General features: G+C 43.7%; 2 protein-coding genes across 5 annotated transcripts in view; one reads left to right on the top strand and one right to left on the bottom strand.

The window, feature by feature from the left end:
• LOC139546388 (target of Nesh-SH3-like) overlaps positions 1–9,880 on the top strand; it is a 54,322-nt gene extending 44,442 nt beyond the window's left edge. For all 3 annotated transcript variants that reach the window (XM_071354719.1, XM_071354720.1, XM_071354718.1), the window contains 5 exons: positions 88–167; positions 3,554–3,583; positions 3,698–3,856; positions 8,122–8,244; positions 8,471–9,880. In XM_071354719.1, the coding sequence (XP_071210820.1) occupies positions 88–167; positions 3,554–3,583; positions 3,698–3,856; positions 8,122–8,244; positions 8,471–8,586 (508 nt within the window). In that variant the 3' untranslated portion in view covers positions 8,587–9,880. The remainder of the gene's footprint in view (positions 1–87; positions 168–3,553; positions 3,584–3,697; positions 3,857–8,121; positions 8,245–8,470) is intronic.
• Positions 9,881–10,278: 398 nt separating this feature from the next.
• Positions 10,279–27,092, bottom strand: part of LOC139546389 (protein TFG-like) — a 31,582-nt gene continuing 14,768 nt past the window's right edge. The window contains exons 7-8 of one of the 2 annotated variants that reach the window (XM_071354721.1): positions 11,887–11,973; positions 10,279–11,730 (exon numbers count right to left, since the gene is read on the bottom strand). In XM_071354721.1, the coding sequence (XP_071210822.1) occupies positions 11,342–11,730; positions 11,887–11,973 (476 nt within the window). In that variant the 3' untranslated portion in view covers positions 10,279–11,341. The remainder of the gene's footprint in view (positions 11,731–11,886; positions 11,974–27,092) is intronic. The other variant, XM_071354722.1, reaches the window with a different exon arrangement.

Below are 27,092 nucleotides of genomic sequence, written 5' to 3'. Positions count from 1 at the left end.
AATAGAAAGTTCTGTATATAAAAATGAGATTTTGAAATGACTGAGCTGGATTAACACCATGCTGACTTTTTCTCTTTCCTTTTTCAGTTACGAGTTCAAAGTGAAACCCAAGAATGAGCTTGGGGAAGGGCCTGCCAGTGAGGCGGTGTCGTTCAACACAGAGTCAGGTAGGTGTAGAGCCAAAATGGACTCCACTGTATCAAATCAAATGTTATTGGTCACATACACGTGTTTAGCAGTTATTGTGGGTGTAGCGAAATGCTTGTGTTTCTAGCTCCGACAGTGCAGTAATATCTAACAAGTAATATCTAACAATTCCACAACATATACCCAATGCTCACAAATCTAAGTAAAGGGATGATGAATTAAGACTATGTATTAAGAATATATAAATATATGGATGAGCAATGTCAGAGCGGCCAATATGTCTGATTACACTTACATAATGGAGCCGGAATGGAGGCCAGCTCCAGATAGAAGTTCCCATTGGGCATGGATAGATCTATGATCAGCTTACCATTCCCATATCCAAATGTTAACTGTTGATGGAAACCATGCAAAAGGGACCATAGATCAGAACCTTGACCTAGGACCACAATTCCCACTGTTGGCATTATAGAGCCCCATTGGCTGCGCCAGTGAATTAGTAAAAAAAATTGAATAACAATCTTACTGTTTCAACTTGAATACTTTGCTTTAGCTTGGCTCCGCCTCTAAATGCTGTATCAAACACTGATATCACATGCTTTTCAGACATGTGTCGCTAATTAGTTACTTGTTCATGGTATTAACCTTTGGCTAATAGATGTGTATAAGTAATTAGCTGCTCACTATTAGCATGGCCTAGCATGTCAGAGGTGTGCAATGAGACTGTTGTTAATGACTCCAACATGCCTTTTCTGTTTTGGTAACCTTGGCGACCACTGGGGCATGTCTGGGCGAGACCTATGGGTCCTGTCTGTCTGTCAGGCTTTTCATCACTCCTCTAATCAAAAAACAACACACACTAGACTCCAGGAAGAGATGGACAACTATTACCAGGGTGCAACTTTGCGAGGGGGGTGTTTGGGGACTTGATCATGTTGGTCATAGTTAGGTTTAGTGCTCTATTCAATCAGATCCACTTTAGCCGACATCCGCATAGAGGTTGTTTTGGCGGTGTCGGAGGTGGAACTACGTCAGAGCTGTCAAATCCACAAGTGGCTCCTGGCATTATACAAGAAGCAGATTAAACAATGTGATCAATATACAGGTACACCTTGCGCTGGGGACAATAAAAGGACACTAAAATGTGCAGTTTTGTCACACAACACAATGCCACGTGTCTCAAATTTTGAGGGAGCTTGCAATTTGGCATGCTGACTGCAGGAATGTCTCCCAGAGCTGTTGCCAGAGAATTGAATGTTCATTTCTCTACCATAAGCCGCCTCCAATATCGTTTTAGAGATTTTGGGTACGTCCAACCGGCCTCACAACTGCAGAACATGTGTAACCACGCCAGCCCAGGACCTCCACATGCGGAATCTTCATCTGCGGGATCATTTGAGATCAGCCACCCAGAAAGCTGATGAAACTGTGGGTTTGCACAACCAAAGAATTTTGGCACAAACTGCAGGAACTGTTTTAGGGAAGCTCATCTGTGTGCTCATTGTCTCCACCAGGGTCTTGACCTGACTGCATTTCGGCGTCGTAACCGACTTCAGTGGGCAAATACTCACCTTTGAAGGCCACTGGCATGCTGGAGAAGTGTGCTCTTCATGGATGAATCAGCGTTTCAACTGTACTGGGCTGACGGCAGACAGCGTCGTGTGGACGAGCGGTTTGCTGATGTCAACATTGTGAACCGAGTGCCCCATGGTGGCAGTGGGGTTATGGTATGGGCAGGCATAAGCTAAGGACAACGAACACAATTGCATTTTATCGATGACAATTTGAATGCACAGAGATACAGTGATGAGATCCTAAAGGCCCATTGTCGTGACATTCATCCGCTGCCATCATCTCACGTTTCAGGATGATAATGTACGGCCCCATGTCGGAAGGATCTGTACACAATTCCTGGAAGCTGAAAATGTCCCAGTTCTTCCATGGCCTTCATACTCACCAGACATGTCACCCATTGAGCATGTGTGGGGTGCTCTGGATCTATGTGTTCGACAGGGTGTTCTAGTTCCCGCCAAGTGGGAAAACATTCCACAGGCCTGCGAAGGAGATTTCACGCTGTATGAGGCAAATGATGGTCACACCAGATACTGACTGGCTTTCTGATATTAAGATATATGTGACTAACAGATGCATATCTGTATCCCAGTCGTGAAATCCATAGATTAGGGCCTAATGAATTCATTTCAATTGACTGATTTCGTTATATGAACTGTAACTCAGTAAAATCTTTGAAATTGTTGTATGTGGCATTTATATTTTTGTTCAGTGTACCTAAAGGGGACATTGCCATTGGCTGCACAGAGTCACATTAAGAAACATCCCATGCAGCCTTGTTAACAAGTTGGAACACTGGAATTTGAGATGTAATCTACACCTCCATAAGGAACACTGTAATGTGAGATGTAATCTACACCTCCATTAGGAACACTGTAATGTGAGATGTAATCTACACCTCCATTAGGAACACTGGAATGTGAGATGTAATCTACACCTCCATAAGGAACACTGTAATGTGAGATGTTATCTACACCTCCATAAGGAACACTGGAATGTGAGATGTAATCTACACCTCCATAAGGAACACTGGAATGTGAGATGTAATCTACACCTCCATTAGGAACACTGTAATGTGAGATGTTATCTACACCTCCATAAGGAACACTGGAATGTGAGATGTAATCTACACCTCCATTAGGAACACTGGAATGTGAGATGTAATCTACACCTCCATTAGGAACACTGGAATGTGAGATGTAATCTACACCTCCATAAGGAACACTGTAATGTGAGATGTTATCTACACCTCCATAAGGAACACTGGAATGTGAGATGTAATCTACACCTCCATAAGGAACACTGGAATGTGAGATGTAATCTACACCTCCAATAGGCTGATCGAAATCTTCAGTATTTTGTTTAATGAATTTCAATTTGAGTGTCATTTTTTCTATATAGCCTACACTTTCTCGTTCTGAACTTCTAACCTGAGAGGGAGGATGTGGCTTCGTGACAATGATCAAGAGCAGCTGCTCAACGATTTGACAGCTTCAACATCAGTCATAGTCACATAATAGCTACAGATGGACTGGATTTTGGGATTCATATCATATCCGTTATGCACACTAATGAAATCAATGAACTAACTTCATTCAAAGCAATATTGTGTCCAAACAGAAATAACAGTCGACTGATGTGCCTGAGCTGGATTGATCTCCAACACTGATAAAGAGGAGTGATTGGACCAAAGGCTCTTTGCCCTGTAGTGAAATCAGACTGGGAGGGACACGACTTTGTAGCTGTCCATGTGCAAGTATTGCTTATTAATGCAGTAATAATGGACTGATGTGTGACTAATGATGTTTTCTCTCTTTCACTCTCTCCTCCATAGCGGACCCTCGGGTGAGTGAGAATGTCTCAGGTGAGTGGACTCAGTATGTCATGTTCACAACCATTTTTCCTCCATAGTTTGTGTCCCTTTCTCTATGCCATAGTGTCATATCATCCTTAAATATATTCTCTCTCCTGCCTCCAGGTAAAGCTGCTATCTGGACACAGTTCCCCTTCAAGGCAGATTCCTACTCGGAGTGTAACGGGAAGCAGTACGTGAAGAGAACCTGGTACCGCAAGTTTGTGGGCATCCAGCTATGCAACTCCCTTAGATACAAAATCTACATGAGCGACTCGCTCAATGGTCAGTATTAGTATAGTATAGTAAGAGGGTTTGTACAGTGCCTTTGGAAAGTATTCAGACCCCTTGACTTTTTCCAAATTTTGTTAGGTTACAGTAGGTTACAGCCAGGGTTGGGGAGTAATGAATTACATGTAATCCTTTATATGTAAGGGATTACAAAAAACTATAACTGTAAGCCGTTACATTACCAGCAAAAATATTGTAATCAGATTACAGATACTTTTGAAAAATTAGATCATTACATCGAGGATAGCTTTTAAGTTCAGAAAGGAGGTTTGCGAGAAAAAAAATCTTTGACACTTCTGTTTTCTCAATGACATTCAAATCAGCATTGAAAAAAAGGTGCATGTTTAAATTTGTTCCACCTGATTCAGAGACCACTATGATGACACACCAAATGGGTTTGATGGATTGCGGGAAAAGAGCAGGAAAGGGCTTTTGTAAACTCCAGTCCAAGCCATGTCTTCCAATGGTACGACTGCTGTCGGCATCCAAAAATTATCCAACTTGAATAAACGCTTGGAGGTAAGGATGAAAGCAGTAGTGTAGTCTATGGCGATACGGATATCACTTATTATTGTCATCTACATAGCGCATTGATGTGAATCACACTGCTGCTCTCTCATTTAGCTATTTGCACCTTACGGTGGTTGTGGTGGATGGCTGTTCCCAAATCTAAATGTATATTTGAACCCAATAATGGTTGAATTCAAGAAGTTTAAGCTGCCTCTCAATCATTGTTTTTGAAAACAGTGGACAGCCAGTAAAAAATATGCTATTGCAACAGCTGCATAGTGCGAATCCCATCCTATGGAATAAAAGTGGGGGTTTTATTGCTCAATCTAATTCATGCTGATACTTTTTTTTCTTATCCATAGGCCTAATGGACACGTGTTCAAACTCACTTTTGATAGACTTAAAGGAGCAATCTGTAGTTGCTACATCATTTTTGGACTTAAATGATTGATTCTTGAAGAATATAATTTATAAATGCCTCATGAGCTTAGTTCAATTGTCACACTCCATGTGAACCCAAAATATAAGCTTGTTTTCCCCCAATGTTTGTGAACATTGTAAATGTAACAACCTGTATAGCCTCATAACATGGTTCAAACAATCATTTTGATATCATGGATGGTCAGTTCTCACATCCATAGCTCCGACTATTAATCTGAGAGTGGTTACATTTCTCCAGGCCCATCCCTCAGCTTTTTACCAAAACAGAGGCGGGGTGGTATTTTGTTATTGTTTCATCTGTGGATTTGCCCTTTAAACAGCTGCATATTATCAAGATATCAAAGTGTCACCAACAAAAAGATAAACAATAGGCCTATAGCAAATGCAGCATTTGGCATTCATTTTTCACATGTAAATAGCTCTTTTCAGTAGTGCTCAAAGCATGCCGTTCCATGACCGCAGCATTTATTTTTCAACTTGAATCAATCAGTCCTCCATGACAACAAAATCATAAATAACAGCGTAGGGCTGGCTGATAAGTCCTTAGTTTTGGGGTTATGTTCAGGCTAATCTATACTTCCATATTTCCAAGTCCTATTCTAGAAGATGAAGGGGTATAACATTTATTGGAATGACTGGAATTCTGATTAAATTATATTTTTACAATAAAAACCAAAGTTTAACGTATTATTATATGTAGTAGTAAGCGATGGGTTAGAAGAAGCCTACACAACCAACGCATAAAGTCAAATGTAACATCCATATGTGGCCAGCTATGTCAACTTTAACATTGCAGCAGAATTCAATAGATGTGGTTCAATTGGTAACATACATTTTTTCTTCTTCTAATGCCTCTTAAGGGGAAAGTAATCTAAACGTAACTGAATATAATCAGATTATGTTACTGAGTTTGGGGTAATCCAAAAGTAACATTACTGATACAATTTTGTACAGGTAACTAGTAACTGTAACAGATTACATTTAGAAAGTAATCTACCCAACCCTGGTGAGACAGCCTTATTCTAAAATTGATTAAACTGTTTTTTTCTCATATCAATCTACACACAATGGCCCATAATGACAAAGCAAAAACTGGTTTGTCGAAATGTTTCGACATTTATTAAAAATATAAAAGTATTCAGACCGTTTACTCAGTACTTTGTTGAATCACCTTTGGCAGCGATTACAGCCTTGAGTCTTCTTGGGTATGACGCTACAAGCTTGGCACACCTGTATTTGGGGAGTTTCTTGCATTCTTCTCTGCAGATCCTCTCAATCTCCGTCAGGTTGGATAGGGAGTGTTGCTGCGCGGCTATTTTCAGGTCTCTCGAGAATTGTTCGATCGGGTTCAAATCTGGCTGGACCACTCAAGGACATTCAGAGACTTGTCCCGAAGCCACTCCTGCATTGTCTTGGCTGTGTGCTTAGAGTCATTGTCCTGTTGGAAGGTAAACCTTCACCCCAGTCTGAGGTTCAGGACCAGGTTTTCATCATGGACCTCTCTGTACTTTGCTCTGTTCATCTTTCCCTCGATCAAGTCTAGTCTCCCAGTCCATGCTGCTGAAAAACATCCCCAAAGCATGATGCTGCCACCACCATGCTTCATTGTAGGGATGGCGCCAGGTTTCCTCCAGACGTGACACTTAGCATTCTGGCACTCTACCATAAAGGCCTAATTGGTGTAGTGCTGCAGAGATGGTTGTCCTCCCATCTCCACAGAGCAACTCTAGAGCTCTGTCAGACTGACCATCGGGTTCGTGGTCACCTCCCTGACCAAGGCCCTTCTCCCCCGATTGCTCAGTTTGGCCTGGCGGCCAGCTCTAGGAAGAGTCTTGGTGGTTCCAAACTTCTACCATTTAATAATTATGGAGGCCACTGTGTTCTTGGAGACATTCAATGCTGCATAAATGTTTAGGTAGCCTTCCCCAGGTTTATGCCTCGACACAATCCTGTCTCAGAGCTCTACGGACAATTTCTTCGACCTCATGGCTTGGTTTTTGCTCTGACATGCACTGTCAACTGTGGGACCTTATATAGACAGGTGTGTGCCTATCTAAATCATGTCCAATCAATTGAATTTACCACAGGTGGACTCCAATCAGGTTGTAGAAATATCTCAAGGATGATCAATGGAAACAGAATGCACCTGAGGTCAATTTCGAGTCTCATAGCAAAGGGTCTGAATACTTATGTAAACCGGGTATTTCTGTTTTTTTTAAATACATTTGCAAAAATGTTTAAAAACCTGTTTTCGCTTAGTCATTTTGGGGTATTGTTTGTAGATTGCTGAGGAAACTGTTTTATTTAATCAATTTTAGAATAAGGCTGTAATGAACAAAATGTGGAAAAAGTCAAGAGGTTTGAATAGTTTCCGAAGTCATTGTATACACTGAGTGTACAAAACATTAAGAACACCTGCTCTTTCCATGACAGACTGACCAGGTGAATGCACCACTCTTAGAAAAATGGTGCTATCTAGAACTAAAAAGGGTTATTTGGCTGTCCCCATAAGACAGCCCCTTGAAGAACCCCTTTTGGTTCCAGGTAGAACCCTTTTGGAGGGTTCTACATGGAAACCAAAATAGTTCTACCTGGAACTAAAAAAGGGTTCTCTTTTGGGGACAGCCGCAGAACCCTTTTGAAACCCTTTTTCAAAGAGTGTTTGATCTCTTATTGATGTTACTTGTTAAATCCACTTCAATCAGTGTGATGATGAAGGGGAGGAGACGGGTTAAAGAAGGATTTTAAGCCTTGAGACAATTGAGACATGGATTGTGTGTATGTGCCATTCAGATGGTGAATGGGGAAGACAAAATATTTAAGTGCCTTTGAACGGGGTATGGTAGTAGGTGCCAGGCACACCGGATTTGTCAAGAACTGCAACATTGCTGAGTTTTTCATGCTCAACAGTTTCCTGTGAGTATATTAAAAATGGTCCACCACCTAAAGGTCAACCAACCAACTTGACACAACTGTGGGAAGCATTGGAGTCAACATGGGCCAGCATCCCTGAAGAACACTTTTGACACCTTGTAGAGTCCATGCTTCGATGAATTGAGGCTGTTTCTGAGGGCAAAAAGGGGGACAACTTAATATTAGGAAGGTGTCCCTAATGTTTTGTACACTCAGTGTATGTCTATGTTTTACTCTGTTTATATTGCCTTGTCTCTGTGTACGTACGACTATAAAGGATTTATAAATTACAATGGAATTCTGAACGAGGTGTAACTAACAAAAATGATATAATCTCAAACAACATTATTTAACCTATAGCATCATAGAGAGCCATAACCTTTGACCCTGTGCAGGCAAGTTCTACAACATCGGGGACCAGACTGGTCATGGGGAGGACCACTGCCAGTTTGTAGATTCTTTCCTGGACGGACGAACAGGCAGCCAGGTACTGGCCGACCAGCTACCCAGCCGATCAGGTAGAGTACCATCAACTGGGACCCATTAGAAAGATCAGTGGGAGAGAACCACTTGTACAGGTGTCCATGACCACGGTTTCTTGTTCACTTTTCAAAGACTACTAAAGATTTCTGTTTCAGGGTTAACTATGGGAAACAATGATCTCTAGACTATGTTAAAAGACCATTCACATTCCAAACCATTTTTAAAAGAAAGGTTCTCATTATGCCTTTCTCTCATGCTCAGGTTTCTACCGGGCTATGCGTCAGGAACCAGTCAACTTCGGCCAGATCGGAGGGAACTCGCATTCCACCTATGTCGGCTGGTACGAGTGCGGAACACCCATACCTGGGAAATGGTAAGACCCCTCCACCAAGGAGGTGGCCAGGAAGATGCCTGACTGAAAGAGGGATTATTTTACCAGGCTGAAAGGAGGACTGAGGAGGCCTGAGGGGAGGTGGGCTTCTCTGTTACCATGGAGATGTGCCTTTCTGACTGTCTATTTGTCAGATGGCAACAGCCCACATTCCATTGTATAAAAGTGTACAGGACCATACATAGTCACGAACTCTGTTAGGCACATTTGTCATATCTCCTTAAATCTCATCTCACTATTTATCAAACACGACAACATGAGAAAATACTCAAAACCTGTAAACATGGAAGAGAAGTTGGTAAAGGTTTTTCAGAGTGCTTCATTAAATATGAACACCGGAAACTGTTGGGAAGCTGGCTCCCTAAAAATGTAATGTGTATGGTTTTATTTATCAGCAGTTGTTATTCATGTACCTTGTGGTTTCTATTGGCCAGTCTGCTACAAAAGCATTAGTTTTCACTCATATGGATACTGTCTATACTCAATACCTTTCTTGATTGGTCCTGTGGGATTAACAGTTGCGGTTTGCACAATATGAAAGTATTAAATATATGTATATGATGTGAAAGAACAATATTTCTGAACTACTATCAAGTCTCAACATTAAGTTTACAAAGCAAGGCGGTTCCACGAGTGTGTGTTAATCACTTGGAAAAACACCTGAATGGGTTCTTTAGCCAATGAATGTCCAAATATTAAGTAGAGATAAAATCATCAGATACTGGGATTCACTCAGTTGGAATGAACAGCATAAGGATATGCTTTGTTGTTCTTTCATCTTCAATTTTCTAACTTCAACTCATCTCAATTTGGAGAATGATTGCCAGGAATCCGTTATGTGGATGTGGTCCTAAGCTCATTGCAAGTGACCACAATTGTCCACCTCTGGGGTGTGTTCAGTGGGGTGCAACATGGCAGAATGTTAAGATGTAATGTATTGGGTTTGTAGGATGATGAATTGTGTCAGTTCTATACGTTACATTTCTACCTACAACATTCAGAACATTTCCCCTCACCGACAAAACCCTTCGTTTTTAGCCTTGGAATGTTTTGCTACAGTTTTGTTCATCTGAGTTTAAATATTATATAACATGTACATAAAGGCTTCTTTTAGTGTGGAAACAACCAAAGAAATATTACATTTAACATTTTGTACAGTTGCTCGCAAATGGCTGCAGTTGTATTTTCAACCCACATTTTGTGGGAAAAGTGTTTATAGATTGTTTCAGATATGTACAACCATTTCTGTTTCTGTTTTCAACAATAAATCCTTAAGTATGGTTCTTTTTTTACTACTTATACGACTCAAATTGGTTGTAAATGCATTGTGCACATCTGAAAGTGTGTTCATATGTCACACACACACACACAAATCATCAACACATGCCCCGTTTCACTCGTTTGGCCATTAGTTCTGACTGCAGACAGGCAGAGCTGAGGGACCTACCACACACTCCCTCACCACACGTCCCAGCCAACCACAACGCTCGATTAGGAAAACAAACATCAACAGCAGCATTACCACACTTTTCCAAATCCAAAATCCAAATCTGGTGGGATACGAAAGGCTCTCGGAAGCCAAGCTCAACACGGAGCCGTGAACTCACAAACCACAGTGTGAGGGAAGGAGGGAGGAGAGAAAGAGTGAGGGAGAGAAAGAATCAAAACAGTGACAGACTTCAAGGTTTCAAAGCCTTTATTAGGTTTTAGAGAAAATGTTTCAGTTTAAACAAACTAAATGACACTTCAAGGTGGAAAATCTGACTGATATATTAATACAAACCAGTGAGGGACAAAAATGTATGAGAGAGAGAGCGATAAACCATAAGGAGGTGATCTAAGAGGCTAAACATGGTAGGTCCCTTCTGGAAGGTCAAAACTACACCTCCCATATTGTACTCAACCGAGAGGCAGATTCCATGACACGTCTTAATATCAACATGGCGGTGATGAAAACAAGTTGTAAAAAAATAATTTAAAAAAGGGGATGAACACCATTTTGAACACCAGCATCGGTTGACACTCAGCAAACTATATCCTCAAAAGATCAGTTAAATGCCAAACGAATCAACATCATCTGTTGACCAGCGTATACAGGTGCATTTACAGCTGTCAGACAAGAAAAAGTCTGATGATGATAATGATAGACAGCTTTCATATTCCAGCCTGTTTTGTTCTCCCAGCTGATTGTGCTTACAGACTGACTACATGTTCACCAGTGTTGAGCACAATTTGAACTGAAGGCAGTCAATTCGAAATTAAAACATTTTGAAATAAATACCTTCGACTTCTCAGTTTATTGAGAAGTCATTGAAAATGCCCTTTTTTATTATTGAATTGTACATTAGAGTTTTCTTCCTGAATTGACTGCCGTCAATTCAAATTGAGCCCACCCTGATGACAGACACATAGGGGGGAGAGTGTGGGTAGGAAACATTGAATTTCAAATAACAGGGCAATAACACATGGGTGTGTGTGTGTGTGTGGTGGTGGGGTCGAGACAGAACACAGACAATAACATGGGTTTGTGTGTGTGGTGGTGGGGTCGAGACAGAGCACAGACAATCAGATGGGGGGGGGGGGGTTGTAGTTTGTTTTGGATATGGACTCATCAGTGACTGAGGACTGACAGAAGGACGGATGGACAGATTAGCAGACCATGTTTACCAAACCCAGGCCAAACAGAGCCAGCCAGGACACAAAGGGGAGGGGTGGGTGTGTGTGTTTCCATTCCTTCTCTTTTACCGGTACCCAGGGCCAGGCTGGGCATAGCCCGAGCCGAAGGGGGGCCGGTTGCGGGCATAGGGGTTGGACGCCCCAGGAGGGGGGGTAACGTTGCTACCGGGGGGAGGAGTGTAGCTGGGACGGGCCTGGTAACCCTGGCCAGACTGGGAGGTGGGGGGTAGGCTGTAGTTGGCAGGCTGGTTGGCCTGGGAGGTGTAGTTTTGGGGAGGGAAGGCCCCTGGGGGGTACTGCTGGGGTCCCTGGGGTGGAGCGGCCTGCTGTTGGCCTCCCTGGAAGCCGGGGGCTGGGCCCTGGCTGGGTGCGGGGCCCTGGGAGTTGGGGGCAGGGTAGTTCTGGAACTGCTGTTGTTGAGGCTGAGGGGTGCCGGGCTGGGGGGTGCATCCTGCTGAGTGAGAGAGAGTTGGGGAGAGAAGTACAGTATAACTTTTGATTGTAATCCATTTCACATTCATAGAATCATTCCTGTGAAAGTCTGGGCCATTTTTATAAGATCAGCCTGTCCTTCTTGGACCTTTTCTGAGGGAAAGTGTCACTGTCTTACCAGGGTACTGCATGCCATACTGCTGCTGCGGTGCTGGCTGCTGGGGAGGGTATCCACCTGGAGACTGGTACTGCTGGTACATCTGACCTGGAGAAGAGAGAGATGGAGGACATCAGTATGACTGCTGGGGAAGACAGGCACACACCTGGGTGTCTGGATGGAACCCGACAGGATCGTCTTAATGCAAACAGCCCCGAGCACTAAAATAAAACAGGACTGGTTCTTCAAAGCCCTGCGCCTAGACACTCTCTATGGCACATTACAGTCAGCTGAACAGCTCCAAGCTAAACACGCACACACTTTTTTTATTTGGACAGACGTGTTGGGTCAGAGCGGGTGCCATCTGTCTAAACAGGTCTGTCTGTGTCACTGGACAAGACACTTCCCTCCCAACTTTAATTAGCCATAACCTCAGTCTACGTGTGTGTGTGTGTGTGTCTCTTTCTCGGGTCCATGTCACATTTAAAAGTCTAGACTGGAAAGTCGGCTCAATACCATGGACTGAAGAGTGTGGTTAAGAGTGTCTGAAAATAAAAACTAGAAGTTTAAAAACACAAACGGCACATACACATGCACGTAGTGTGCACACAATGTGGACCGGACCGCTGAGCTTCAAAGACCTCAAGACACTGACTGACAAACGTTTTGCCACAGGCAATGAATATTCCATTCTTTTACATTGGTCTGTATTGTTGTGTATGGTTAGATATTATTGCATTGTTGGAGCTAGGAACACAAGCATTTCGCTACACCCGCAATAACACCTGCTAAATTGATTTGATGGTTGCTTCTGCGCAGGTCAAAGCTGATTAACATGAGCTTGTCTAGCACAGCTGCCTGACCGACACTTTTATCTTTGCTAAAGTTCACTGTTTTTTCATGTGCCAGTTAAAGCAGAGCGTTGATTTTCCACTCAGAGGGCCCATAACAGAGCCCTATGGAACTCCTTTGTGAGGGAATAGGGACTAGACATAATTCTAAGAAGTTCTGCAGGGACATTTGTGCTAGGCTATCACTAGGCTGATTAAACACTCACTGAAGTGGTAGTTCACTCCAAACACAACACACACATGCAGTGGCTGAAAGATACACAGACAAACACAGGTACAAACACCTGGGGCACAAATGTGCCAGAATAAAACTGACCCAAAACCTGCAGGGGACAAACTTTCTCAAAGTCAGAGGAAGATCAAAAAAACAAGGGTCTGAGCTGCAGTGGACTGGGGAACTAATGAAGACTGTCTACTACAGACAGACAGGGTGCCACACAGACACATGAAGTGATCTTATGCCAGCCATCTTATACACTCCCAGTCCCAGATCATAACCCAGACCCATACTGTAGGTCCGTACCTGGGTTGAAATGCTATTTGTTTTTTCTTTCAAATACATTAAGTACAAATACATTTTGACCCAAGTCTGGACCAGATGAAAGAACCATGTTTCATTCCTCCACCATTGGTGATCTCTCATCGAACATGATTCAAACATTTACAAAAATGTAACTAGGCAAGTCAGTTAAGCGCAAATTCTTATTTACAATGACGGCCTACTGGGGAACAGTGGGTTAACTGCCTTGTTCAGGGGCAGAACGACAGATTTTTACCTTGTCAGCTCGGGGATTCGATTCCCAAGCTGACAAGGTAAAAAGCTGACAAGGCCCAACGCTCTAACCACTAGGCTACCATCTTGCCCCAAATTGTGAAAAGTCTATAGAATGAAACCAGACATACTGCTCTATAGGACTGCATCTATGAATCAGCTGTAAGCCCACTGTTAACCCCTGTAATGTGAGCACCATGGTGCTCGAGTGAGAATCACAAAGTGTGTGTGTGAATGTGTGTGTTCGCGAGCATGTAGGTGCTGACTTTCTCTCCGTCTTGGTTTCCTGTCTGCTATCCATCATGTGTGTTATGTAATCTGATAGAGGGATGGATGGAGCTGCCGTCAGGCCTCATTGGCCAGAAGAATTCTTCTCTGATCAGTAAATGTAAGTCCCAGAGGACAGAGAAATCACTGCGGCTCTATGGAGAGACCGGCTGCCTGCACATCCCTTCAGCTGAACACAAAACAGAGCTGGAAAAATTATCTGGAATGTTATTGCTTCACTATAGTTCTCAAGCCTATTAGGGATGTTTTCAGAAAGGAAACAAGATAATATGGGTAGTATTACATTTACGTTAGTTATTTAGCAGATGCTCTTATCAGTTAGTGCATTCACCTTCAGATAGCTAGGTGGAACAACCACATATCATAGTAAGTACATTTCCCTCAATAAAGCAGGTATCAGCAAAGTCAGAGCCAGTAGTGTGTGTGGGGGGGGGGGGGGTCAAGTGGGAGTGTTAGTTCACAAAAGTCGATTTCTTTGTGTGTGTGGGGGGCTGAGGAGGTTGTGTGAGGGGGGGTACTGTGGGATTATTTAAGATACTCCTTGAAGAGGCAGAGATTCAAATGGTTTTGAAGATGGGCAGGGAGTTTGCTGTCCTAGTTTCAGGGTGAAGCTGTTTCCACCATTGGGGTGCCAGGACAGAGAAGAGCTTGGACTGGGCTGAGTGGGAGCTGCTCTCCCATAGCGGTGGGAGTGCCAAGAGGTGGCAGAACGGAGTGCTCAGGTTGGGGTGTAGGGTTTTAACAGAGCCTGAAGGTAGGCAGTTCCTCTCGCTGCTCCGAAGGCAAGTACCATGGTCTTTTGTGGATGCAAGCTTCAACTGGAAGCCAGTGGAGTGTGGGGAGGAGTGGTGTGACATGGGAGAACTTGGGAAGATTGAACACCAGGTGGGTTGCAGTGTTCTGGATAAGGTGCAGGGGTTTGATGGCACAAGCGGGGAGCCCAGCCAACAGCGAGTTGCAGTAGTCCAGATGGGAGATGACAAGCGCCAGCTCCGCTTTATGTGTGAGGTAGGGTTGTACTCTATGGATGTTGTGCACATCAAGTTAAATCAAATAATGTATTTGTCACATGCACCGAATACAACAGGTATAGTGAAATGGTACAGTGAAATACTTACTTATAAGACCTTAACCAACAATGCAGTCAAGAAAAAGTGATAAAAGTATTCACTAAAATAATAAAATATAAAAATAAATAATTAAAGAGCAACAATAAAATAACAGTAGTGAGGCTATATACAGGGGGTACTAGTACAGAGTAAATGTGTGAAGGGCACATGTTAGTCGAGGTAATTGAGGTAACATGTACATGGGGGTGGTGGGGGGGGGGTCAATGCAAAGAGTCCAGGTAGCCATTTGATTAGCTGTTCAGGAGTCTTATGGCTTGGGGGTAGAAGCTGTTAAAAACCTTTTGGACCTACACTTAGCACTCCGGTACTGCTGCCGTGCAGTAGCAGAGAACAGTCTATGACTAGGGTGGCTGGAGTCTGACAAAGTTTAGGGCCTTCCTCTGACACCAAGGAACTTGAAGCTCTCAACCTGCTCCACTACAGCCCCGCCGTTGAGAATGGGGGCGTGCTCAGCCCTCCTTTTCCTGTAGGCCACGATCACCACTTTTGTCTTGATCACATCGAGGGAGATGTTGTTATCATGGCATCCATTGCCAAGTCTTTGTCCTCCTACCTATAGGCTGTCTCATCATTGTCAGTGATCAGGCCTACCAATGCTGTGTCGTCAGCAAACTTAATGATGTTGGAGTTGTGCTTGGCCATGCAGTCATGGGTGAATAGGGAGTACAGGAGGGGACTGAGCACGCACCCCTGAGGGGCCCTCGTGTTGTTACCTACCCTTACCATTTAGGGGTGGCCCATCAGGAAGTCCAGGATCCTGATGCAGAGGAAGGTGTTTAGTCCCAGGGTGCATAGCATAGTGATGAGCTTTGAGAGCACCATGGTGTTGAACACTGAGCTGTAGTCAATGAACAGCATTCTCACGTGGGTATTCCTTTTGTCCAGGTGAGAAAGGGCAGTGTGGAGTGCAATAGCGATTGCATCATTTGTGGATCTGTTGGGGCGGTATGCAATTGGAGTGGGTCTAGGGTTTCTGGGATAATGGTGTTGATGTGAGCCATAACCAGCCTTTCAAAGCACTTCATGGCTACAGACGTGAGTGCTTGGGGTCAGTAGTCATTTAGGCAGGTTACCTTTGTGTTCTTGGGAACAGGGACTATGGTGGTCTACTTGAAACAAGTAGGTATTACAGACTCGGTCAGGGACAGGTTGAAAATGTCAATGAAGACACTTGCCAGATGGTCAGCGCATGATCGGAATACACGTCCTATTGCCTTGTGAATGTTGACCTGTTAAAAAGGTCTTACGTCGGCTATGGAGAGCGTGATCACATCCGTCCGGAACAGCTGGGGCACTCATGCATGCTTCAGTGTTGCTTACCTCGAAGAAACCATAGAAGTAATTTAGCTCGTCTGGTAGGCTCGTGTCACTGGGCAGCTCGCGGCTGTGCTTCCCTTTGTAGTCTGTAATAGTTTGCAAGCCCTGCCACATCCGACGAGCGTCTGAATCGTACTACACCGGCTCCATCTTAGTCCTGTATTGATGCTTTGCCTGTTTGATCGTTTGTCGGAGGGCATAGTGGGATTTCTTATAAGCGTCCAGGTTAGATTCCTGCTCCTTGAAAGCGGCAGCTCTACCCTTTAGCTCAGTGCGGATGTTGCCTGTAATCAATGGCTTCTGGTTGGGGTATGTGCGTACGGTCACTGTGGGGACGATGTCGTTGATGCACTTATTGAAGCCAGTGACTGATGTGGTGTACTCCTCAATGCCATTGGAAGAATCCCAGAACATATTCCAGTCTGAGCTAGCAACAGTCATGTAGCTTAGCATCTGCGTCATCGGAGTCACTGCTTTGATGTTTGCAGAGAACGACAGGGTGTTGTCCAGGGTCACGGCAAGGTTCTTTGCACTTTGGGCGAGGGACACCGTGGAGTTGTCAACCGTGATGGAGAGGTATTCCTATTTTCTATTACATTTTTACTCCACATACAAAACAACTTAGACGCACAAACAATGACTACATCTCTGCCCAGACCAGCATGCTTACACCCTCATCCCTTGTGCCTGCATTATTGTTTGCCACTTGGCCTTAAATTGTATCAATTAGTTTTTCTTGGTCACCCATGCTATTTCAATAAATCATTATATTTTTCCATTGTGTTCATGATGGCAGAATGATTGATTTCCACATTTAGTATACTTTTTTTCAAGATCAGTAATGAAAAGAGTATCTTCCAGCCTATATGGTCTCTCACTACACCCCCATATGCCATGTCTTGAAATAAGCAGACAGACGGATTAAAAGTTCACACTGTAATACTTCTGACAGCCAACTTTCAAGCTGGAGAGGTATTCAATCTGATAAAGCATCAAAGACACCGTCTGTGCAGTGGTGGGTGAACAGGTGTGCTAAAATTCTGAGAAACACAGAACATTCCTTATCTAGGGTTGATCATAATCTGTACAAAACATTAAGAAGACCTTCCTAATAGTGAGTTGCACCCCCCCCTCCCCTCAGAACAGCCTCAATTTGTCAGGGCATGGACAAATTGGCCCATGTTGACTCCAATGATTCCAACAGTTGTGTCAAGTTGGTTGGATGTCCTTTGGGTGGTGGCCCATTCTTGATTCACACGGGAAACTGTTGAGTGTAGAAAAGCCCATCAGCGTTGCAGCTCTTGACACAAACCGGTGCGCCTGGCACCTACTACCATAACCCGTTCAAAAGGAACTTAAATATTTTTTCTTGCCCATTCACCCTCTGAATGGCACATACACAATCCATGTCTCAATTGTCTCAAGGCATAAAAATCCTTCTTTAACTGGTCTCCTCCCCTTCATCTACACTGATTGAAGTGGATTTAACAAGTGACATCAATAAGAGGTCATAGCTTTCATCTGGATTCACCTGGTCAGTCTAAGTCATGGAAAGAGGTGTTCATAATGTTTTGTCCACTCAGTGTAAACGAGAGACAGCCACTAGAAATCTTCTGCTTATGGATCTTATTAGCGCCATGTTTACGTGTAAACACAAACCAAATGTTGACAGAGAGATGAGAGTGATTGGTCCATCTACCCCCAAAGTACATGATCTGTGTCCTTGTTGAGTTTCTGAAGTCGTCCTCTGTGCATATTGTCAAGGCACCACACCCTTAAATCAACGTGTTCATTCCCAACATGTTGGCAGGAGTGCACTGATCCTTTGAGACTATTCCTGGTCAACGATGATCAGTCTTCAATGTATTGTCTTCGTACAGACCCTATGGACACTCCTGAACTAAGGGAACATTTGGGGTCTCTCTCTCTCTCTCTCTCTCTCTCACCAGAGCGTTGGGATAGGGAAAAACGTGTCCTTGCAGCCTGACTCGGCCGTCTGGCCAACAGCTGCAGCCCAGAGCCTCTCTCCTCCCTGGAAGTCTGGGAGAGAGGGAGGAACGGATGAGCAGAGGGAGGAAAAGATGAGGATGATGAACTCCAGAAGACGACCAGCCAACCACACAGTCAGCGATGTCACACAACCTAGTAACAGCCCGTGACCGTTATATGACCGCACAGTCATTTATGGACAAACTAAAACTAATAACCAGCACAAAGTGCAAGGGTCTGGAATATAAAGAGTACGACTGAGTTGAATAAGTAAGACGTAAGGAAGAATGACTGTAACTTTAGACTCTTAGGGGTGTCTTAGCTCTGTTAAACTCAACCCAAACCCCTTGGAGAAGCCTGAACCCTGCCCGAGCCAAAACCACAGAGCTGGTCTGGGGAACACGGTCAAACCAACACCATGTGGAACTGCACTCATTGTTCCAAGTGTGGTTTGAAGGCCCTGGTATGGCTCCTCTGTGTTCAAGCCACAGCTCAACGAGCGTACCGTGCGTGTGCGTGTACCAGCTGTGGTTTGGCTCCTGTGGTGGGGTTTTGTCTGTGAGCTGGTTATGGGTCTCTCTGGGTGAAAACAGAGACGTCTCCAGGGATGGAGGCGGCTACGGAGAGCCAGAAGAGCCAAAACCCGTGCCTGCCAATGAAAAAACATCCCATCCAAAATAATGAGGTAGCTTAATAATAAGACTGACTCACAACATGTTCCTCTGTCCCCTCCCTTCCTGTGTGTCTGTGTCATATACTGAGATGCCAAAAACTAGAGCACACCTCGTTATCTGGTAAGAGAGTTACTTTCGATCTCTGTTCATTCCAGATCACTAGCATTATGGGAATACCCAGCGGGTCCTAGAGGAAAAGCTGTGTTCATTCCAGATCACAACCATTATGGGAACACTCAGCGTGTCCTAGAGTTGAAGCTCTGTGTTCTTCCTCAATTTACACACAATACCCCAGAAATGACTAAGCAAAAACAGATTTGGATTTTTTGGGAAATTTATAAAGATAATAAAAAATGACATTTACATAAGTATTCAGACCCTTAGTACTTTGTTGAAGCACGTTTGGCAGCGATTACAACCTCGAGTCATCTTGGGTATGACGCTACAAGCTTGGCACACCTGTATTTAGGAGAGTTTCTCCCATTCTTCTCTGCAGATGATCTCAAGCTCTGTCAGGTTGGATGGGGAGCGTTGCACAGCTATTTTCAGGTCTCTCTGGAGATGTTCAATCGGGTTCAAGTCGGGGCTCTGCCTGGGCCACTCAAGGACATTCAGAGACTTGTCCCGAAGCCACTCCTGCGTTGTCTTGGCTGTGTGCTTAGGGTCGTTGTCCTGTTGGAAGGTGAACCTTTGCCCCAGTCTGAGGTCGAGAGCAGGTATTCATGAAGTATCTCTGTACTACTTACTAGTCTCCCAGTCCCTGCCGCTGAAAAATATCCCCACAGCATGATGCTGCCACCACCATGATTCACCACAGGGATGGCGCCAGGTTTCCTCCAGACATGACGCGTGGCATTCAGGCCAACAAGTTCAATCTTGGTTTAATCAGACAAGAGAATCTTGTTTCTCATGGTCTGAGAGTCTTTACGTCCCTTTTGGCAAACTCCAGCGGGCTGTCATGTGTCTTTTACTCAAAGCAAATCAAATTTTATTTGATCACACGCGCCAAATACAACAGGTGTAGACCTTACTGTGAAATGCTTAGTTACAAGCCCTTAACTAACAAAGCAGTTCAAGAAATAGAGTTAAGAAAATATTTACTAAATAAACTAAAGTAAAAAAAATACAAATAGGCTACTCAGGAGTGGCTTCCATCTGGCCAAACTACCATAAAACCCAGATGGAACTAACTACCATAGAGTGCTGCAGAGATGGTTGTCCTTAGAAGAACTCTGGACCTATGTTAGAGTGACCATCGGGTTCTTGGTCACCTCCCTGACCAAGGCCCTTCTCCCCAAATGGCTCAGTTTGGCCGGGCGGCCAGCTCGAGGAAGAGTTTTGGTGAACTCAGCAAAAAAAGAAAACGTCCCTTTTTCAGGACCCTATCTTTCAAAGAATTCATAAAAATCCAAATAACTTCATAGATCTTCATTGTAAAGAGTTTAAACACCGTTTCCCATGCTTGTTCAATGAACCATAAACAATAAATGAACATGCACCTGTGGAACGGTCGTTAAGACACTAACAGCTTGCAGACTGTAGACAATTAAGGTCAGTTCTGAAAACTTAGGACACTAAAGAGGCATTTCTACTGACTCTGAAAAACACCAAAAGAAAGATACCCAGGGTCCCTGCTCATCTGCGTGAACGTGCATTAGGCATGCTGCAAGGAGGCAAGAGTATTGCAGATGTGGTCAGGGCAAAAAATTGCAATGTCCGTACTGTGAGACGCCTAAGACAGTGTTACAGGGAGACGGACAGCTAATTGTCCTCACAGTGGCAGACCACGTCTACACCACCTGCACAGGATCGGTACACCCGAACATCACACCTGCATGGGTCAGGTACAGGATGGCAACAACTGCCCGAGTTACACCAGGAATGCACTAGTGCTCAGACTCTCAGCCTATTGCGGACAGAGGCTGGACTGAGGGCTTGTAGGCCTGTTGTAAGGCAGGTCTTCACCAGACATCACCGGCAACAATGTCGCCTATGGGCACAAACCCACCGTCGCTGGACCAGACAGAACTTGCAAAAAGTGCACATCGCTGACGAGTCTCGGTTTTGTCTCACCAGGGGTGATAGTTGGAGTTGCGTTTAATCGTCAAAGGAATGAGTGATACACCGAGGCCTGTACTCTGGAGTGGGATCGATTTGGAGGTGGAGGGTCCGTCATGGTCTGGAAGGGTGTGTCACAGCATCATCGGACTGAGCTTGTTGTCATTGCAGGCAATCTCAAAGCTGTGCGTTACAGTGAAGACATCCTCCTCCCTCATGTGGTACCCTTCCTGCAGACTCATCCTGACATGACCCTCCAGCATGACAATGCCACCAGCCATACTGCTCGTTCTGTGCGTGAATTACTGCAAGACAGGAATGTCAGTGTTCTGCCATGGCCAGCGAAGAGTCCGGATCTCAATCCCATTGAGCACGTCTGGGACCTGTTGGATCAGAGGGTGAGGGCTAGGGCCATTCCCCCACAGAAATATCCGGGAACTTGCAGGTGCCTTGGTGGAAGAGTGGGGTAACATCTCACAGCAAGAACTGGCAAATCTGGTGCAGTCCATGAGGAGGAGATGCACTGCAGTACCTAATGCAGCTGGGGGCCACACCAGATACTGACTGTTACTTTTGATTTCGACCCCCCCTTTGTTCAGGGCCACATTATTCAATTTTTGTTAGTCACATGTCTGTGGAACTTGGTCAGTTTATGTCTCAGTTTTTGAATCTTATGTTCATACAAATATTTACAAATGTTAAGTTTGCTGAAAATAAATGCAGTTGACAGTGAGAGGACATTTCTATTTTTGCTGAATTTAGTTCCAAACTTCTTCCATTTAAGAATTATGGAGGCCACTGTGTTCTTGGGGACCTTGAAAGCTGCAGACATTTTTGGTACTGTTCCCCAGATCTCAAATCAAAATCAAATTGTATGTCACATATGCCAAATACAACAGGTGTAGAGCTTACCGTGAAATGCTTCCTTACAAGCCCATGACTCTATTTCCATTGTTGGTTAAGAAAATATTTACTAAATAAACGAAAGTAAAAATGTAATAAAAACAAAATAACAATATGGTCGGATTGCCATACCAGGCGGTGATGCAACCGGTCTGGATGCTCTTGATTGTGCATCTGTAGAACTTTTTGAGGATCTGGAGACCCATGCAAAATCTAATCGGTCTCCTGAGGGGAAAAAGGTGTTGTCGTGCCCTCTTCACGACTGTCTTGGTGTGTTTGAATTACAATAAGAATTTGAAACTCTCGACCCACTCAACTACAGTGCCGTCAATGAGAATGGGAGCGTGTTTGGCCCTCCTTTTCCTGCAGTCCACGATGATCTCCTTTGTATTGCTCACGTAGAGTGAGAGGTTGTGGCCTGGCACCACACCACCCAAGTCTCGGACTTCCTCCCTATAGGCTGTCTCATCGTTGTCGGTGATCAGGCCCTACCACTGTTGTGTCATCAGCAAACTTAACTTGTCAATAGGGGGGAGCTGTTTTTACTTTGGAAAAAATCGTGCCCAAATTAAACGGGCTCGTACTCTGTTCTAGATCATACAATATGCATATTAGTATTACTATTGGATAGAAAACTCAGAAGTTTCTAAAACTGTTTGAATTATATCTGTGAGTAAAACAGAACTCATTTGGCAGCAAACTTCCATATAGGAAGTGAAAAATCTGAAAACGAGGCTCTGTTTCAGGGCCTGCCTATTCAACTGGCTTTTATTTATCGATATGTATGCACTTCATACGCCTTCCACTAGATGTCAACAGGCAGTGGAAGGTTGAATGGGGTGTCTAGCTTGATCTGAGGCCGAATAAGAGCTTTTGGAGTGGCAGGTCCGGTATTTTGTTTGTTGTCGACGGCGCGCGGGGGACCTCGACATTGTCTTCTGAAGAGCGTTCGGTATACACGGCGAATTGCTCCGGCTCTGATTTTATTCGATACATATGAGAAAAACATCATAAAGTAGGATTTTTCAACAGAGTTTTATCAGTTTATTCAACGTTTATTGGGACTTTTGGAATTTTCCGTTCTTTGCGCCAAGAGAAGATGGGCATGTTCGCGCCACATGGCTAGCCAAGGTTGCTAATTCAACAGAAGAAATGGACATTCTAAAACCAAACAACGATTTATTCTGAACCAAGGACTCCTTGCACAACATTCTGATTGAAGCTCAGCAAAAGTAAGAAAACATTTATGATGTTATTTCGTATTTCTGTGGAATATGTTCACTCCAACAGGGGGTAGAATATGTGAGCGCTGTCTCACAATAATGCTTTTTGTATGTTGTAGTAAAGTTATTTTAAAAAAATCTAACATAGTGGTTGCATTAAGAACCAGTGCATCTTTCATTTGCTGTTCAACATGTATTTTTTAGTAAAGTTTATGATGAGTTCTTTGATTAGATTAGGTGACTGTTCAAAATATCTCCGGAGATTTGTGAATTGTTGCTACATATTCACATTGTATAACCACGATTTGCAGCTCTAAATATGCACATTTTCGAACAAAACATAAATGTATTGTATAACATGATGTTATAAGACTGTCATCTGATGAAGTTGTCCAAAGGTTAGTGATTAATTTTATCTATATTGCTGTTTTTGTGAAATCTATGCTGGCGGTGGATAAATAGCTTTGTGTGTTTGGCTATTGTGATGAGCTAATATAATTCTATATTGTGTTTTCGCTGTAAAACACTTTTAAAAAATCGGAAATATTGTCTGGATTCACAAGATGTTTATCTTTCATTTGCTGTACACCATGTATTTTTCATAAATGTTTTATGATGAGTATTTATGTATTTCACGTTGCTCTCTAATTATTCTGGCTGCTTTGGTGCTATTTGTGATGGTGGCTACAATGTAAAACCAGGATTTGTAGCTATAAATATGCACATTTTCGAACAAAACATAAATGTATTGTATAACATGATGTTATAAGACTGTCAGCTGATGAAGTTGTTCTAGGTTAGTGATTAATTTTATCTCTATTTGTGTGAAGGCTACCTATGCGGTGGAAACATGGTGAAAATATGCAGTTGTGTGTTTGGCTATTGTGGTTAGCTGTAAAACATTTTGAAAATCGGAAATAATGGCTGGATTCACAAGATGTTTATCTTTCATTTGCTGTATTACTGACTTGTGATTTCATGAAATTATATTATATGATATCCCTGTCCCGTTAGGCTAGGCTATGCTAGTCAGCTTTTTTGATGAGGATGCTCCCGGATGGGTATGAAGTAAAGGTTAATGGTGTTGCAGTTGAACCTGGCCACGCAATCGTGGGTGAACATGAGGGGCCAAAGCACACACCCATGGGGCCCCTGTGTTAAGGATCAGCGTGGCAGATGTGTTGTTGCCTACCCTTACGACCTGGGAGCAGCCCGTCAGGAAGTCCAGGGTCCAGTTGCAAAGGGAGATGTTTAGTGCCAGGGTCCTTAGCTTAGTGATAAGCTTTGTGGGCACTATGGTGTTGAACAAGGAGCTGTAGTAAATGAACAGCATTCTTCCATAGGTGTTCCTTTTGTCCAGGTGGGAAAGGACAGCGTGGAGTGTGATTGAGATTGCGTCATCTGTGGATCTGATGGGGCGGTATGCAAATTGAAGTGGGTCTAGGGTTTTGGCGATGATGGTGTTGATGTGAGCCATGAACAGTATTTCAAAGAACTTCATGGCTACCGACGTGAGTGCTATGGGAGGTAGTCAATTAGGCAGTTTACCTTCGCTTTCTTGGGCACATGGAGTATGGTGGTCTACTTGAAGCATGTAAGTATTACAGATTCCGTCAGGGACAGGTTGAAAATGGTCAGTGAAGACACTTGCCAGTTGATCAGTGCATGATCGGAGTACACGTGCTGGTAATCCGTCTGGCCCCACGGCCTTGTGAATGTTGACCTGTTTAAAGGTCTTGCTCACATAGGTTATTGAGAGTGTGATCACAGTCGTCTGGAACAGCTGGTGCCCTCATGCATGCTTCAGTGTTGCATGCCTCGAAGCAAGCATAAAAAGGCATTTAGCTCATCTGGTAGGCTTGCGTCACTGGGCAGCTCGTGGCTGGGTTTCCCTTTGTAGTCTGTAATAGTTTGCAAGACCTGCCACATCCAACGAGCGTCAGAGTCGGTGTAGTAGGATTCCATATTAGTCCTGTACTGACGCTTTGCCTGTTTGATAGTTCGTCTGAGGGCATAGCATGATTTCTTATAAGCGTCCGGATTAGTGTCCCGCTCCTTGAAAGCGGCCGCTCTAGCCTTTAGCTCGGTGCAGATGTTGCCTGTAATTAATGGCTTCTGGTTGGGATATGTAGGTAAAGTCACTGTGGGGACGAAGACGTCAAGGAACTTATTGATGAAGCAGGTGACTGAGGAGGCATACTCCAATGCCATTGGATGAATCCCGGAAGATATTCCAGTCTGTGCTAGCAAAACAGTCCTGTAGCGTAGCATCCGCGTCATCTGACCTCGAGTCACTGGAACTTCCTGCTTTAGTTTTTGCTTGTAAGCAGTTGTCAGGAGGATAGATTAATGGTCAGATTTGCCAAATGGAGGGCAAGGGAGAGCTTTGTATGCGTCTTGTGTGGAGTAAAGCCGGTCTAGAGTTATTTTTCCTCTGGTTGCACATTTGACACGCTGGTAGAAATGAGGTAAAACGGATTTAAGTTTGCCTGCATTAAAGTCCCCGGACACCAGGAGCACCGCTTCTGGGTGAGCATTTTCTTGTTTGCTTATGGCCTTATACAGCTCATTGAGTGTGATCTTAATGCCAGCAATGGGTTGTGGTGGTAAATAGATGGCTACGAAAAATGGTAGATAGAGTACCTCATCATAAACTGTAGACCACACTACCTCAGGCGAGCAATACCTAGAGACCTCTTTAATATTAGACATTGCGCACCGGCTGTTACTGAAAAATAGACACACCTCCACCCCTCGTCTTACCAGACGTAACTGTTCTGTCCTGCCGATGCACGGAAAACCAAGCCAACTGTATATTATCCGTGTTGTTCCGCCACGACTCTGTGAAACACAAGATATTACAGTTAAAGTCCCGTTGGCAGGATAGTCTCGAGCAGAGATCATCCAGTTATTTTCCAGTGTTACTCACGTGCCAACAAATTCTCACAAGTCACCCCGATCTCCGGCCTCCTTTATTTCTGTCTTTCCTTCACGCGAATATAACAGGGATTTGGGCCTGGTCTCCGAGAAGCAGTATATCCTTCGCATCGGACACATTAAAGAAAAAATCTTCATCCAACTCTGGAGTAAACACTGTTCTGATATTTAGAAGCTCTTTTCAGTCATAAGAGACAGTAGCAGCAACATTATGTACTGTTACATACAATGTGAAAAAACACAAAAAAAGCAAAGTTGGTTAGGAGCGCGTAAAACGGCAGTCATCCCCCACCGGCGCCATTCTGTCATATGTGCCTCGACACAATCCTGTCTCGGAGCTCTACGGACAATTCCTTCGACCTCATGGCTTGGTTTTTGCTCTGACATGCACTGTCAACTGTGGGACCTTATATAGACAGGTGTGTGCCTTTCCAAATCATGTCCAAACAATTGAATTTACTACCGGTGGAATCCAATCAAGTTGTAGAAACATCTCAAGGATGATCAATGTAAACAGAATTCATCTGAGCTCAATTTCAAGTCTCATAGCAAAGGGTTTGAATACGTATATTAATAAATTAAATATTTTTGGGCAATTTGCAAACATAAAAAAAAAAAAACTGTTTTTGCTATGTCATTATGGGGTATTGTGTGTAGATGAGTGGAAAAATGTATTTAATCTATTTTAGAATAAGGCTGTAACGTAACATGTGGGAAAAGTTATGGTCTGAATACTTTCTGAATGCACTGTATGTTACAGATACATCAGCATGCAGATATGCAGAGTTAAAATACTGTATGTTACAGATACATCAGCATGTAGATATGCAGAGTAAAAATACTGTACAGAAAACAGGACTGGGGAACTGGCCAATCCAAGTGTAAAATTTAGCCATCCCTGACTAAAACGGAGGCATTAATAAATACCCTACTAAGATGGCAGTTGTGATTTACATAAAATTTAATTTCCAACAGCATGACACAAACAATTAAGTAGGACAACCAATTCCTCCCGTTTGTGGTTGCCGACAAGTCTGAGCAGTGAAAATCATCTGGATGAAACCATCGTGACACTGACACATTCA

Source organism: Salvelinus alpinus, chromosome 20, assembly GCF_045679555.1.
Source record: "Salvelinus alpinus chromosome 20, SLU_Salpinus.1, whole genome shotgun sequence".
NCBI lineage: Eukaryota > Metazoa > Chordata > Actinopteri > Salmoniformes > Salmonidae > Salvelinus > Salvelinus alpinus.
This window is presented reverse-complemented; position numbering and strand designations above follow the sequence as displayed.